Source organism: Tubulanus polymorphus, chromosome 1 (assembly GCF_964204645.1).
Source record: "Tubulanus polymorphus chromosome 1, tnTubPoly1.2, whole genome shotgun sequence".
Lineage (NCBI taxonomy): Eukaryota > Metazoa > Nemertea > Palaeonemertea > Tubulaniformes > Tubulanidae > Tubulanus > Tubulanus polymorphus.
In genome coordinates this window covers 13008006-13022152 of record NC_134025.1, presented here as the reverse complement: position 1 = coordinate 13022152, position 14147 = coordinate 13008006, and the positions used below count along the sequence as shown (strand labels likewise).

Here is a 14147-nt window from a genome sequence, read left to right as displayed (position 1 = left end):
GTTAGGTAGCAGTACAACTTCGATAAAAGAGTGCTTAGAAATATCATTATAGTGAGACAAGGAATTAATGACTGGTCTTGAATAGTGTGCGTCCTATCGGTTCGAGGGGCTTCCTTCAAAATATTGATCGCCACTGATAGATATCCAGATAGTAACCAAATCCTGCTATTTGTCTTTCATCATATTGAAATAGAAGTACGAAAGAAGAATTTATGAAAAAATGACCTTTTAGGAATTTTATCAAAAGCTTCATTCCGATCCAAGTGGTTCTTTCAAATGCACAATAAATGAATGCACTCAATATATCAACATGGAAACTCGTGAAGGTTTAATATATTTTGGCTACAGCCAGCACTTGGGCTCTGTAACATTGTGTCCCTGGTAATATTGGCCTCTTGCAGCATCATGTCACTGAGAACAGGTAAACAGTCACTGACGAATGACAGCTACACGGTGTTTGTTCGTTCTCTTACGATCTATGTGAGTAAATATTTCAAAAACTTACAGAGTGTTCTGCCTATTTACATTTTTACCTGTGCATTTCATTCATTTTAGGGCTATTTGACTTTCCAGCATCGGTACGCCGCATCGCATGTTTACCGACTGACTGTGTATTTTCCGACTACAACGATTATTATAAGTCAATTCTAGTGTCAGACGCGAATATTCTTTCATTGAATAGATAATAAGATAATCGGAGGTAAAAAAACTTCTATAGCTCATTATACTTACTAAGTAGAGCTTCTTGATCATTGAACGGTTCGTTCAGAAAGTTGAAATTAGGTTTCTCCGCATTTGTAATTTAGTTCATGCTCAGGAATATGTGAGCGTTACAGCATGTTCCATCATGATCCTTGGTGTAATCGTGGTGGTCGTGTTGTTTCGTCAATCATGTTTGATAGTCATCAATGTGATTTGTTTAGCCGCTGTGGGTGTTGGTTTTCCGTTGTTTTGCCGCCGGCACCATGGCTCCTACATGCATGCGGATATCGAAACGATATCTCCGTAGTGCGGTTTGTTGGTTTATTTGCAATTTTAATTCAATCTCACTTCAAAATACATTTGACTGTGGGCAAAAGCGATCGCGTCAAAAGAAAGAAATTCAAGCAGTCATGCGCGCAGTCATTGCATCGATTTTGCAATCTACCATTTGAATTGGAGCCGGCATAGAATGCCAGAGTTCTTTGGTTTTTCCTATGACACCAGAAATCAATTACGGATCTAGTGCTTTTTCCTTGTAATCTCCAACTTTGAAAATGTAAAATATTGAACAGTGAAAGCGCAAAACAGCCATTTAATGACCGTCGAGCCTGCGTCTGCATTAAATGGTAATTCATGCCGTTAACGCGGTCTTTTTCAGCATTGTTAGATCAAGAATCGGCAGAAGTGAATTTGAAATTGTTGCAAATAATGACGAATATCACTTTCGAGGTCCATTCATTGCCAACAAATAAAATTTTTCCATTTAGCCATTAACCGCTATGCGATATGATACATAATCGTCTCACTATTTTTTTTATCATTTGATGCTAATGACATCGCAGATGTCTTCATCAAGTTTTTTTTCTGCTTGTCATGCCAGGTCGTATTCGCGGAAGATTACTGCCAGAAAATGGCTATAATACAGGACAACTATGAAGTGATGCCGTTATCTTGAGCAGGCATTCTCAATAAATTTGTCCTAACCTAATGGCTCCTCTAATTTCATTAGCCGCACTCGATCAAGTAACTTGGTTACAAGCTCTAATGCCTTGTTGACTACTTGGGCAAAATACTGCCTATCCATCATTCAATTTTATCAAGCCGACATCACTTTGGCACTAATTTTCTGTTGGGTCACTTCGTCGGGACTGTTCAGTACGAGATATTGAAAGACAAATCATTCTTCGGGGCTGGTTTATTCTTCGGGATGCTTTCATTTTGCATAATTACTCTGCAGTTCACGCGAGCACTCTGGTCTGCAACAACAAGAGATTTTCCCCGAGACGAAGCGCGAACGATGACGGTCTAATCAAGTTACGCCCGTTCCTCGGCGATGTTGTCGCCGAACTGCAGCAATAATGGATGAGCTGGATGTTTATGCTCTGAAGAGCTCTTGAAGTCAAATTGGTACGGATAATGTCCCAATAAACGTTTCTCCTAGTTGGTACCAAGGCACAGTGGGGGCTCTACGCTTCGCTTTTCAACTAACAATGAAATTTACGCCTGGCTAAATGATTTAAGCTGTGGCATTAATTGTATGAGTAATTCTGTCACAGCATTAACAGTTATCTCGTTGAGACTCTTGTCTTTGGTTATGGAGCTGGTTAGAAAGGGTGTGGTATCTGTTCACTATCATTTTCTGACGTATCTATTTTTAGTGCACAGCTAATGGCGGGTTCATTTAATGACCGAAAATGGGATATCTTAGGAACTGACTTATCAGCTCCTTCAGCTCCAATATTCATGAATTACATGTAATTTGGTTTGAAATAAGGCCTTTTAGAAGCTATATCCGCAATCACACGAGAAATTTCGAACAACTGTTCACACGGGTGCCAAATGGGCCTGTGCCTGTTTGGCCCCGGCCTAATTCGGCACGACCAAAAATGTTGGACTTTTAGCACGCCAAATTATTACATGTAAATTCTAACTGGGTCCACTGTGTGTCTCACTTTGCATAGTTTAAATTTGACACAGGCCAAATTTGACTATGGATTGATCAGAGCAAGATCTTCTTCACGGCTTACGGTGAGGGCACTCCTTTTCTGTCTTTCTGTAAAAAGTTGATGGCCCCTCAGGGTTATGAATGTTATCAATGACCACGCATCAAGAGTGTAATGTTCTGATGAAATCTGAAAGCTGGGTATTAAAACAGATACGTTTTTTGATGCTCTGGGGCTCTCTTCTGTGCGATAATCGCATCAAATATTTATCAAATCACAGTGACCAATTGAATGCAGGATTACGGAAGCACTGGTCAGTCGGGATTTCGTAATAGCATTTACATATTTTTTAACCAGACGTGTTGAACTGAATGTTTAGTTATTTATAGGGTTTGATGATAATTCTACTGATGTCATCCCTCGGGCCATGAGAACAAAAGAAGTAATTGTGTTATGAATGTAATAAAAATTTAGTTGATGCATAGTTTGAAAAAGAAATAGAAAGTTCTCAAGCCAGTATCGGGAAAGATGATCCTTTTGGCTGAATGAACCATTTTTTTTTCAAAGTCAGTATTTCAAATAATAGCTGGAACAAACATAGTCAAGCTGATTAATTATACTTTTCCTATGTGGACTCCACGACCTTTTATCACGTGGTTCAAGATTAAAAAGTTCTTTCGTTTAATATTTATATTACTATGTTAGTTCACCATCCATCACGTGGAAAGTGACATGTCTTTTCTTCGTCCATATTAACACAGATCATGGCAAATTTGTACAACTGTCAAAGTTCTCTCTAGCAAGACTGCAATCTTCAGGAAGTCAGCGACAATCGGCCCGCAAGACAAATTACTGCCGAGCGATTAATGAAAATTAAAAAATGTCAGCCCATCGCCAGAATATTAATCGGAAAGTCACCTGGCTTAAGATGGCATGTATCCTCTCTAAGTATTAATGGTAGAAACAGGAAGACACCATCTTCTATTAATCATTTCAAAGCCGTCAGCCGTCAGGACGTATTCGTATTGCTTTTAAAGTCCTTCATTTTTTCAAGTTTTCAATTCAAAAAACAACTAGAAACTTCCTCGTAAATTCTAGTGATCAAGAAGCAAAGTGATATTATCTAGTAATTTCGTTAATACACCTGTTCTCTGTCAAATGCTTTATGACAAATTATTCAGTGCTGCAATTTGATGCCATACCAGTCTGTATTTTCAGGTCTTATTTTCTCAAGAGGCTTGTGGCCGAGTGGCTGTTATAATAGGCCAATAATGGCCTCAGTTACTCATTCATAATCAAGCTTTGGAGTGGAACATAGCAGTTTGATGTATATATGTTTTAGAATATTAGTTATGTGCAATAATTTCTGATGACCATTTGCAGTGTCATTTTAAAATTACACATAGGATCCGACAACTGTGCTTTGAGACTATACTTTTAAGAATGTTGTCATGTTAAAAATTGAATTGTTGTCATAGCCCCCGGACACTGTTGGTATCTGCCTTGCTGTTCACGAACAACAAAAACTACTACGTGTTTTCAGTTGGCAGATGTTTTTCCTAAGTCATACTGTGGTCTCCCTGTGTCAGTTCACCACCTGTGACAGTTGGTTTATAGAAACAATCGCGAAACATAAGAAGATATATAGGGCCATTTTGTGTTTTCCATTCTCATAATCGTAGATGTCGGTACGTCCATTCTTTGTGCACAGCCTTGGTTATTGCGACTAGTAAATAACAATCATAAAAATTGTCCATCAATGAAATTTGTTTCAATCATAAAGGAAACATGCGACGTTTTGATAATGTATATAAAAGACGAATGTGTTGATTTAGGATCCTAATTTACACATCTGTTTTGTAGATTTATGTGCATATGCAGAATAAACCTACATTCCAAATACCCGTGCAAAATAAGATGACAATTTCTCATCCGATTGGAAATCCACAACATTGCCAATGAGGCTTAAAGATTCCGTGAACTGCTTACTTTTGAAAAAATCGGAAAAGCTCTTTAACAAGTACCTGCTTTTGATAGAAAAGTATTGATTTTCATAAAATGGGCTTATTGTTTGGGCTAAAAATGGTCTTTAGAATTTTTCAAGGATCTTTCAATGGAAGCCGACCTTTTTGGATTGTTAAGTAGCTACAGTGCTCCTATTTATTGTGATTCGGGCGTGATTACGCTGTGAATTTAACTGGTGAATTTAGCTTGAAATATGCCGTTACTACTGAGACAAAAAGTGCTTACTTTTGTCATAGTCTTATTGCTGGCAATCCGGACCGTATAATTTACTTCTGACCTTTTTCGTCAGAGCAATCACTGGGTACGCTAGCACGCCAAGTTTTCTGGTCAGGCTTTGCTGACGACGTGGAGTCACGAAGCTCCTATCCATCATTCGCCGTTGTGAGGCCGACCATCGATGAAGACTTATAACTCATCATGCTCTATAAGCTTGGTGAGATTTCAGCGAACATCGCTTAATATTTTACCCTGATTAAAACGATCTTAGTCGTGTATGAGCAAGATTTTCGGATCTGTCGACACAAGACTGCGTGATACCCAATGCCTAAATCCACCTGGCAGGGTTAATCCCGCTATATACTCGTACAGATCTTTCAGACATCGGATAAATCGATGCTGACATAATGTCTTTCGGAGTTTGGAAATGTAGTTCCTAACCCAGCGCTGTTTGTGCGAAATTCTTTGGACCTAGAAGACACTGGAATTATGTGTAACAGAATCGACCAACCAAGTCTTATACAAATTTTCTAGGAAAAAATACTTGAAGTTCATGCTTATTCATTACTGTACTTCAATTTATGATAACAATATGATACGCATTGATGATGGTATTCAATCATTCTTCAATGCTGAATACTTTCATAATTTCATCTGCTTTTTTCTCAGATTTCTACAGTTCAAGGAGCACCAATTTATACCCTGGCAATTTGGGAGCTTCAATCATAGTGCACTAATGCATAATTTGAAGGCTGTTGAACCGCTGGCTCTTGTCAGAGAATGACAAATGTCTTCTTCCTGATAAATAGGGGTATCATCATGCTTTTGGTGATTTGTGGAGAGTTTAGAGCCTGGTGGGTGTTTACTTAAAATTTTGATTGCGAGGCATGATTCATCAACACAGGAAAATCTCAGGTTAAAATTTTGAGTCGTTGAAAATGTCTCCAGATGTTTATTATGATAGAAGCTGGCAAAAGGTCTTTCATTTTTTTTCCTGGTGCTAGTTCTGTCTTAGAGTGCTTAAATCTTTTGCTTAGATTTACATGAGACATGTTTCCGTCATGGAAAAGATTACCATATATTTGTTGAGATGGTCAGATTTTGATGTATAGCACGACTCCCTGTGGATGCGTTTGATAGCCATAACGGAAAACAGTGTATTGCATTTTGAAGTCCATATCTAGAATATTGGATTCCGCAAGTCAAGCCGTCACTGGCCAACTGATGAGCCATTTGAAGCTAAGTATATTTGTTGTTTCGGATGAGTGATGAGGCAGTTTACGACAATTCTCTCGTCTGAAGGGAAATTAATCTGTTCCTTTGTATGAAAATGATGAAATCTATGGAAATTCATACTGAAAATGACTTTGGGTGCAATAAGTCTACATGGTCCCTAGTAGACTACTCATAGCGTTGTACGAATTGCTTGGTGACCAATTGTCACCGAAAGAAATCAAGTCATTAGTGACAAGCATTCATCGCATTTAATTAATTATTGCACTAGCAATGCGTGGGGTTTTTGACCTCCGTTATAGCGTCCATATCAATCATTCCACGTATCACATGTATTCGAGAAAGACATAATATATGAGCCTGTCAACGATTTCTTTTTCAATAAATTCATTTCACTAATTTGATTTCTCCGTCTATTTGTTCATTCGGAGAATAGAGAGAGAGAGATCCAGAAAAAGAGATGAGAGAATGAAAATTTTGCCCCGTCATAAATATATTTCTTCCGAACTGTCGCTTGTTAAGCGGTATAGAGGCTGAGGTTGTTACGAAAAACGAAGAAGCGGACATAACAACAACGATTTAGATTTTGTAATCTTGTAGCTGATGAGATCAGCCTGTGTTCTCCCGATCCATAAAAATCGTTGAAAGAAGCAGCTCTTTCAGCGTAAGAGAAACTTCTCAGGTAAAACAGTGTTGCACGAAAACACAGCTGTTCCGGCGATCCGGTTACACACCCTTATGATGTTTAAGAAAGTTGGTATGCTCTCAAATGCCATCTGATGTTTCTTACTTACCTATGTAGATCGAGCTGGCTTATTGTGAGTCGAAATATTTTTTCTGATGTGTGAAATTCCTGCTGTTCCGAAGCAAATAGATTTATACCGGGAGTCAAATATCTAAAATGAGAATGCAGATTCAAATTTATCAGTATTATTAGTAACAATGCTACTGAATAAACTGGGTTCTCGATGAAATCAATATGACTCAAATAAGATCTATTCTATCTCATATCGAATGCCAGTTTTTGCTGACAATAAATTTGGAGAACGTTTCAGTATAACTGTCAACTGGCATCGTTGAATTGTGACGACAGTTTGAAATGACAGGGGAAATACTGAAATTGAAGTTTACGAGATATATTGATGATCCCTGGAGGGGTAAGTCGATGCTAAGACTCGGTGCTTCTGAATGAATCCGACATTAAGTACAAATCTCCCGTTAATAGCAGTGCCAAAATGTTTTTACCGGCAAATCCCTGAAGAGATATTCTCGAAATTCTTGAAGTGTGTTGAAAAAAGCTTTTAAATTCATTTCAACTGTTCTTGAATCTCTAACTGAGCCAAGCATAAGCCACAATCACACAACAATTTGGCTCGGGACAATCTGGCCCAGATCAGACGGAATCAAATTTGGCCTGCGAAATAGAAAACGTAAATCACTCACTCAGTACTAAAATCTATCAGAATGATACTTTGGCTAGTGGGTTGATTCACTTCCAGAACCACTTAGTATTCATAAGGAAAAATTTGATCCATAAAAAATTTGGCTCCTGGTCCTGCATTTTTGGTGGGGCCAAGTTTGTACGATGTCAAACTGGCAGGGGCCCATTTGACAGCAGTGTGAACGGTTGGCCAGGAGCTAATTTGGCACCGCCCAAATGTGGCCCAGGTCTAAAATGCTTGTGTGATTGTGGCTATGGGTTTAGTTGCCTCATGAACGTATAAACTAGTTTATACATCCATAGTTTCCGTTAGACCTGGCCAGTTCAAAAATCAATAAATAAATAGGTGGCCGCGGCAATGTGGCATCATTTTTTTAAGTGTAACAGGATTTCCCAAGTGTAGTCGCATAGACCAGGTATAAGTAAAACCCAGATTGACCATATGAATGATGCTTACTTTCAGTTTCACTTAAAAGTTGGATAGGGCTTTAGGTTTGTTAAAAAGCATGTGTTCACTATGCAATTCAAGTTACTTTCTGCTTAGAAAAAATTGAAATTTCCCGGGATCGATGATTTGTTGGATTTCATTTACATGGTTTCAATTTCCTTGGCCATTCAAAAAAGACCACACCGTCAACCATCCTCCCTCATGGTTTGTCGTGTTACTTCATTTAATCAGCTAGATTTTACTTATTTCCCAAATATTTTATAATTCCGAGTTTTACTGAGACTAAAGAGATGCACTTTGCATGACTAAATAATAAAGTTCCTTGGTTTCTAACGAATGGTAATGATTAAGTGGTGTAGTATATCAGTCAGGCTCAGTTTTAGTGTATTCAGTTTCAAGTTTCGGCAATGTATTATTTTTCGTGGTGCCCCAGTAATCTTATCCTGAATGTAATCAGCAAACGTGATCAATCATCATGATCGAGGAGTATTCTGATTGCCGCCAAATTTAATATTCGGATATTTAATAAATCAATTAAAACATGCAAATTTCCATCCAGGAACTATCCTCAATTTACACACACTCACACACACACCACACACACACATACACACTTAATTAAAGTTGAAAATGCTTTTGGTTGTAGGGGAAATGTTTATATCATTCTCTCTTTTTGTTATGCCGTTAATTGATAATGAACGGTTCATACCCCGACAAATATGAGAACCATTTTGAATATTGAGCAGCCGTTTTGTACATTCTCTATAACAGTTCATCAGTCTCTTGCGTGATTTGTTAATTTAGTTTAACAGTCATATTTGTGTTTCTCAGCATTCCTATATTTGTTCAGAAGCTGGAATACATTCTTATATGTATTCTTATAAGAAATTTGCAGATTATTCTGAGTAATTCACTTCAAAGACTAATCCGCGACTTAGATAATGGACTCATGAAATCATCTGTGCTTTACTCCTCCCCATGCAGGTGCCTTTACTATGATCACAAATGACTGATTTACGTAATCTCAATACAAGATTTGATGCAAATGATGTACTTCATTACGTCATACGTATTATAGAATATTCACCTGTTCTGATCTCAGGTCATATCGAGGGCTGATGCATAGTATCAGATTATCCCAAAATTTCTAACAGATTGTGCCTCAAAATTGATCAACTAGATGAATTGGCTATTTCCCCTCAATTGATGACCACCATGGCTTACTAGAGAATGCAAGGGATTACAAATAGTCAAGCTCCATTACCCATTGTGTTTTGACAATGATTTCATCATTTGATAAGTCCTCCACAATCACTGTTTGCATTACAATCAGGTATCTAATAGTCCAGGTAGAAGCTTTAGGACAGACCTTATGACGCAATAACACAATATCTAATTCTGCCCCTGTGATTTTACATGTAAAAATTATTGGTCTAAGAACAGTTGCACACCTATGTTGCATAATAATACCAGTTTGATTCTTCAGATTAAGTGATTTCTTCAGATTAAGTGATTTATGAATGGCTATGAATGGCTATTCAAAGTGTTTTGAAATGTGAAAGGTATTTGTGATGAGCACCATTTTATCTGTGGTCTTGCGGTTTCTAATGCTGGTATCTTTCCACACCGATAGACTAATACAACTGAGGACTGACCCTACATGTGACAGTGACTCTGATGACAGGGATGTTTTGTGGCTTCTTCATTCCATACAGAAATGTCTCAAGAAACAGTGGAGACCGATTGTGGCCAAAATGTTGTGTGAGGCAATACCGCATTAAGATGCTTGAACTGCATCAGATTAACAAAAGAGTTTCTTCTTAAAACATTCAGGGCATTGGCTTCTCGAAAGAAATGCATCTCACCATCCTGAGGGGATATATTTTTGCAATGGTGACTTGTGTATTTTTTCGCAGGAGTGATGACTTGTCAAACTTGATACCCGGTTCAATCAGGACTTTTCCTCTGGACAGTTTCTCATCACATGAGAACCGTCCTCAAGGGGAGAAAGCAGGTCATTTTGTAAAGTTGCTGATAATGAGAACCGATGATTGCATTTGGAGGCAGGTTCTTGTTATCAAGCCTAATAACTCCCTGAAGGCAATGATTGCCCATTTTGCTGTTTTATCTGGCTTTCTCCTTCATTTACAGGTAAATGACTCTGAGGCTTTAATTTGTTCTATTCTTGGCCTGGCGTTGGGGTGAATGTGGCTATCTTGTCATTTCATCTTCTGTCTGCTGAGAAGTAAATCCCTTCGAGTGTAATAGATAGTATGGTTAACTGTAATTAACTCATTGAGGACAGATTAGAATGACAAATTAAAATTCAAGATCTCACAATAGGTAACAGATTTACCTGAAAACTTCTATGGCAATCGGAATATTTTCTGCAACGAAAATAAATTTGAAAAAAAATTCTAGTAATTACGCCATAGCATCTGTTGGCTATTAATATTCTAAAAGGGGTTGTTCTGTTACTCTTTTAATTGGTACATTGTTTCTCAAAGACTCCTTCAGCATAAAACAGAATTGGCACGCTAGAAGATGTTTAACAAAGTCACCGGTGCCTTCTAAACAACTTTAGTTGATTTGTTGCCTCCAGTGTTTATATACATGTTCTCATAAACACCTGTTTGAAAGCACTTTTATCAAGCAACTCTTCTAAATATACACGAAGATAGTTTCTCTTCTAAATATACGTGAGGATAGTTTCGCTGCAGAGTTCCGATAAGGACTATCATCCTTTCACGCTGAGATTCCCCACCATTTCTGAAATTTCTATGAAAAAGAGGAGGTATCATCAGGGCATATCTGGTGGATGCGGTGGAAGTTTTGAAATATGGCACTTTTGAAAACTGTTTTTAATGTAGCCGCTTCTTCTGTGGAAGATAGCGGCCTTGTGTCAGAGCAAGTGAAAGTACTTTACCAATGTCTTGGACTGGTATTTGCCCTTCAGCTTTTGCCACAGTCTAAAAGGCAGGAAATAATTTTGTCCTATTGACATAAATTGTTGGATGTTTGTTGGCGGGGACTTAATAAATGTTCAAAAACTTGTCTTTTCTTGAAGACCAGAAAAAAGGGTTCTGACCACCAAGAGGGTAGTACATTTAACTTCAATAGATCAACTATATATAGGAAATTTGTACAAAAACCAGATTTCACTGTTTACTGAATCACAAGCTCATTTGTTATATTCCTGTTTTAAACATTTATGATGTGGTCTTTTCGCTAGGTAGATATCTGAAGTAAACACTCAATCCCACTACTAAACATTCAAAATAAATAAGACTTCTTGTCTAAAGACCCACATTGCTGCCGTTTTGTGTTTTCTACTGTTTGTTAAGATCCTATGTATATATAGCGTATGAGAAAAGGGCGATTGATAAACACCCTTCATGCACTGTATATTCCTGGTAATGCTCAGATTTGATATGCTAAAATCATTGGATATAGTACAGAAACGAACATATTTTCATTTTTCAGACAACCTGTAGTGCTGTAATGTGTGTTAATCTCCTGCTTTTTTAAAGAAAGCAGATAATAATTAGTTCAAACGATTTCTATTGAGATTTCATTCTTCAGCGCAGTGCATCCGTATCAAGGGAATGAAACTGATACATATTTATTTATCAGTTTGGCTTTAAAGTCTGCCAAATCCATGTAGTATCTGCTGATATATAAATGCACCTATATTTCACTGGCAGATATATAAATTATCTAAACCATACTGCGATGATCAATGTAGCCTTTGCCATCATGTTTCAACTTTCACCATTACTTCAAAGCTTGTCCAAAACTGTCATGCAACATATGTAAACCATTTCAAGATTTGTCATTCTGGGCGTTGGGAACTGTCGAGCTTTTGACAGGGTGATGTCAGATTTGACAGGGCTGTGTCGTAGTGTACAGCACAGATGTATCGGGGATTTTTACTCACAGGTGGCAGCACTATCAAGAGTGATCAAAATCTCTATCCGAAGAAAATTTCATTCATTTTTCTCATCAATTAACTTACATCTATACCTTTTTCTAACATCCTATTAGTTTGATAAAGTTAATCAGATTTGATTGCAAGTATCGGAATCAATGATGGAAACTCGGAATCACTAATTTCTGATTTAAGAAGCTATAGATTACGATTCGTTCTCGAGTGCTCGGTCATCAGTTCCATTCATTAGCGTTGCGTAAAAAAGAAAACAATGACGGCTGGGGTGAAAAATCAGGTATTATAAATCGTGTGCAAGTCTATCAATTTGCTCGATCAGTTTGTTTGATGTGTGCAGGTAGTCATTTTCCAGCCTATTAGGTGAAATTGATGGCCCCATCATGATTAGGCGCATAACATTAGGGCCATTATGGCAGCCACGCTATCATCCTCATTGTATCGTAACCTATTCACGACCTGCTGCAAGTCTTTTCAGACAAGTTCGGTAAACCGCAATCTTGTTTCCTGGTGGTTTTCTTCAAATCGTCACGGCAAGAAATGGTGCCCCCATGCGTCATTTGCATATATGAATTTTAAGAGAGCAGATAACAACCTCATTACGGCTAGCATTCACCGAAATTAGGTGCAGTTATTTCCTTTTAGTGTCAAATTCTAGAGAACGCTATCAGTAGCGAGAGCTGTGTGTGATCCATAAATTTATCATAGTTGACGAAAATGCCGCGATAACTAGTGGCAGGATTTCTAATCTATTTAATTAGGAGGGGTAACTTCACCCTAAAGTTGACAAGTATTGTTATTTTTGACAAGTAACGTACTGGCTGTTTCACTCAGCCATTTTTCAGATGCCACAACAAGCTGATACTCGGTTTAATTGCTGTTACGCTACTTCCTTACTTTGAAGCAGACGATAAGAACTTGTGAATAAAACCCCGTATTTTTTCCTCCTCTTTGCAGGTTCATTAACGCTCGGAGACGAATAGTGCAACCAATGATAGACCAGTCAAATCGTGCAGGCAAGTATTTCCTGTTGAAAAACTTTCCCTTGGGAAAGCATCATTCAACCAGTTGTCTAAGAGAACAAGACAACTGGAGCGGTTTCATAGGTTGAGTATCTCCATAGGCTGAAATACTTAAACTAGAATGATGAATAACTACCACGTTGACAATGAGAAACTTTTGAAATGAGCCATATGGTTACATTTTATCTATGAAAATCAGAAGAATTCTCGGTTTTTTATATTTGTGGATTTTTATGAAAACCAGAAGAATTCTCGGTATTTTTAGATTTATGGATTTCTCTATTGACAACCTGAGTTATCATGTCTTATATCATTATCTCCATGGGAAAAAACTACCATGGAAAAAATTGCAGATTTTAATTGTGTATGAAATCATTAAGAATGGCAATTACCAATACATGTTTTGAGCATTGATTTTGCCGGGTTCTTTGTCGAACATTAAACCAGACCACTGATAGAAATCAAAACTTTCCATTTTCTCTCTGTTCAATTACGTTTGTCTGACTGCGATCAATCAATCAATGCCAAGTGTAATGTGGGTTTGTGAGATTGGATTTTATTAAACAGACCCCCAAATTTGAAGCGGTTTTGGACAGAAGTGATTTATCATTATGCCTGATTTGGTCGGTGGTCCAAAATATCATTGAAGGGTTTGATCGAATTGCGGCGTGGTAAAATTGAATTTCACGAATCGATGTTTTGTGTTTATCAGTGATTGGTTCATTTGAATAATAGTGCGATCCATCAAGCATGCATTGTCATGGAACTTGTTATCAGTTGGGACAGATCGACTATGACTTCTGTAACAACATGTTCTATTACAATACAAGTTGTTCCAAATTAGCATAAATTTTGTCGCTTTTTTTCGGGGGGGGGGGGGGGGAATTAGGCGTTTATTGCATTTGAAAAGGCTGTTCATACGTTTCCATACGTTAAAACCTTGATTGAAAATATGAAGACCTAATATGCAGTACTTTGCCTCACAGCTCTAACCGCTTCATATCTCAGTTTATACCGGTAGTTTCAAAAAGTTAAATCCTCACGGTTGTTATTGAAGATTCCAATCTAAAAATCTAAAAACATATCGTCTCGGCTTTTCCAACTCATTTAAGATCTGAAATATGTTGTATTCATATTTGTATGTCTACTCTTACAAAAGTCGTTTATAACAAGA

The 14147-nt window shown here is 37.6% G+C and overlaps 1 protein-coding gene across 5 annotated transcripts in view; it reads left to right on the top strand.

The window, feature by feature from the left end:
* LOC141898124 (homeobox protein Meis1-like) overlaps positions 1–14147 on the top strand; it is a 109532-nt gene that overhangs the window by 88601 nt on the left and 6784 nt on the right. For all 5 annotated transcript variants that reach the window (XM_074783952.1, XM_074783949.1, XM_074783951.1 and 2 more), the window contains one exon: positions 12909–12967. In XM_074783952.1, coding sequence (XP_074640053.1) covers positions 12909–12967 — 59 coding nt within the window. The remainder of the gene's footprint in view (positions 1–12908; positions 12968–14147) is intronic.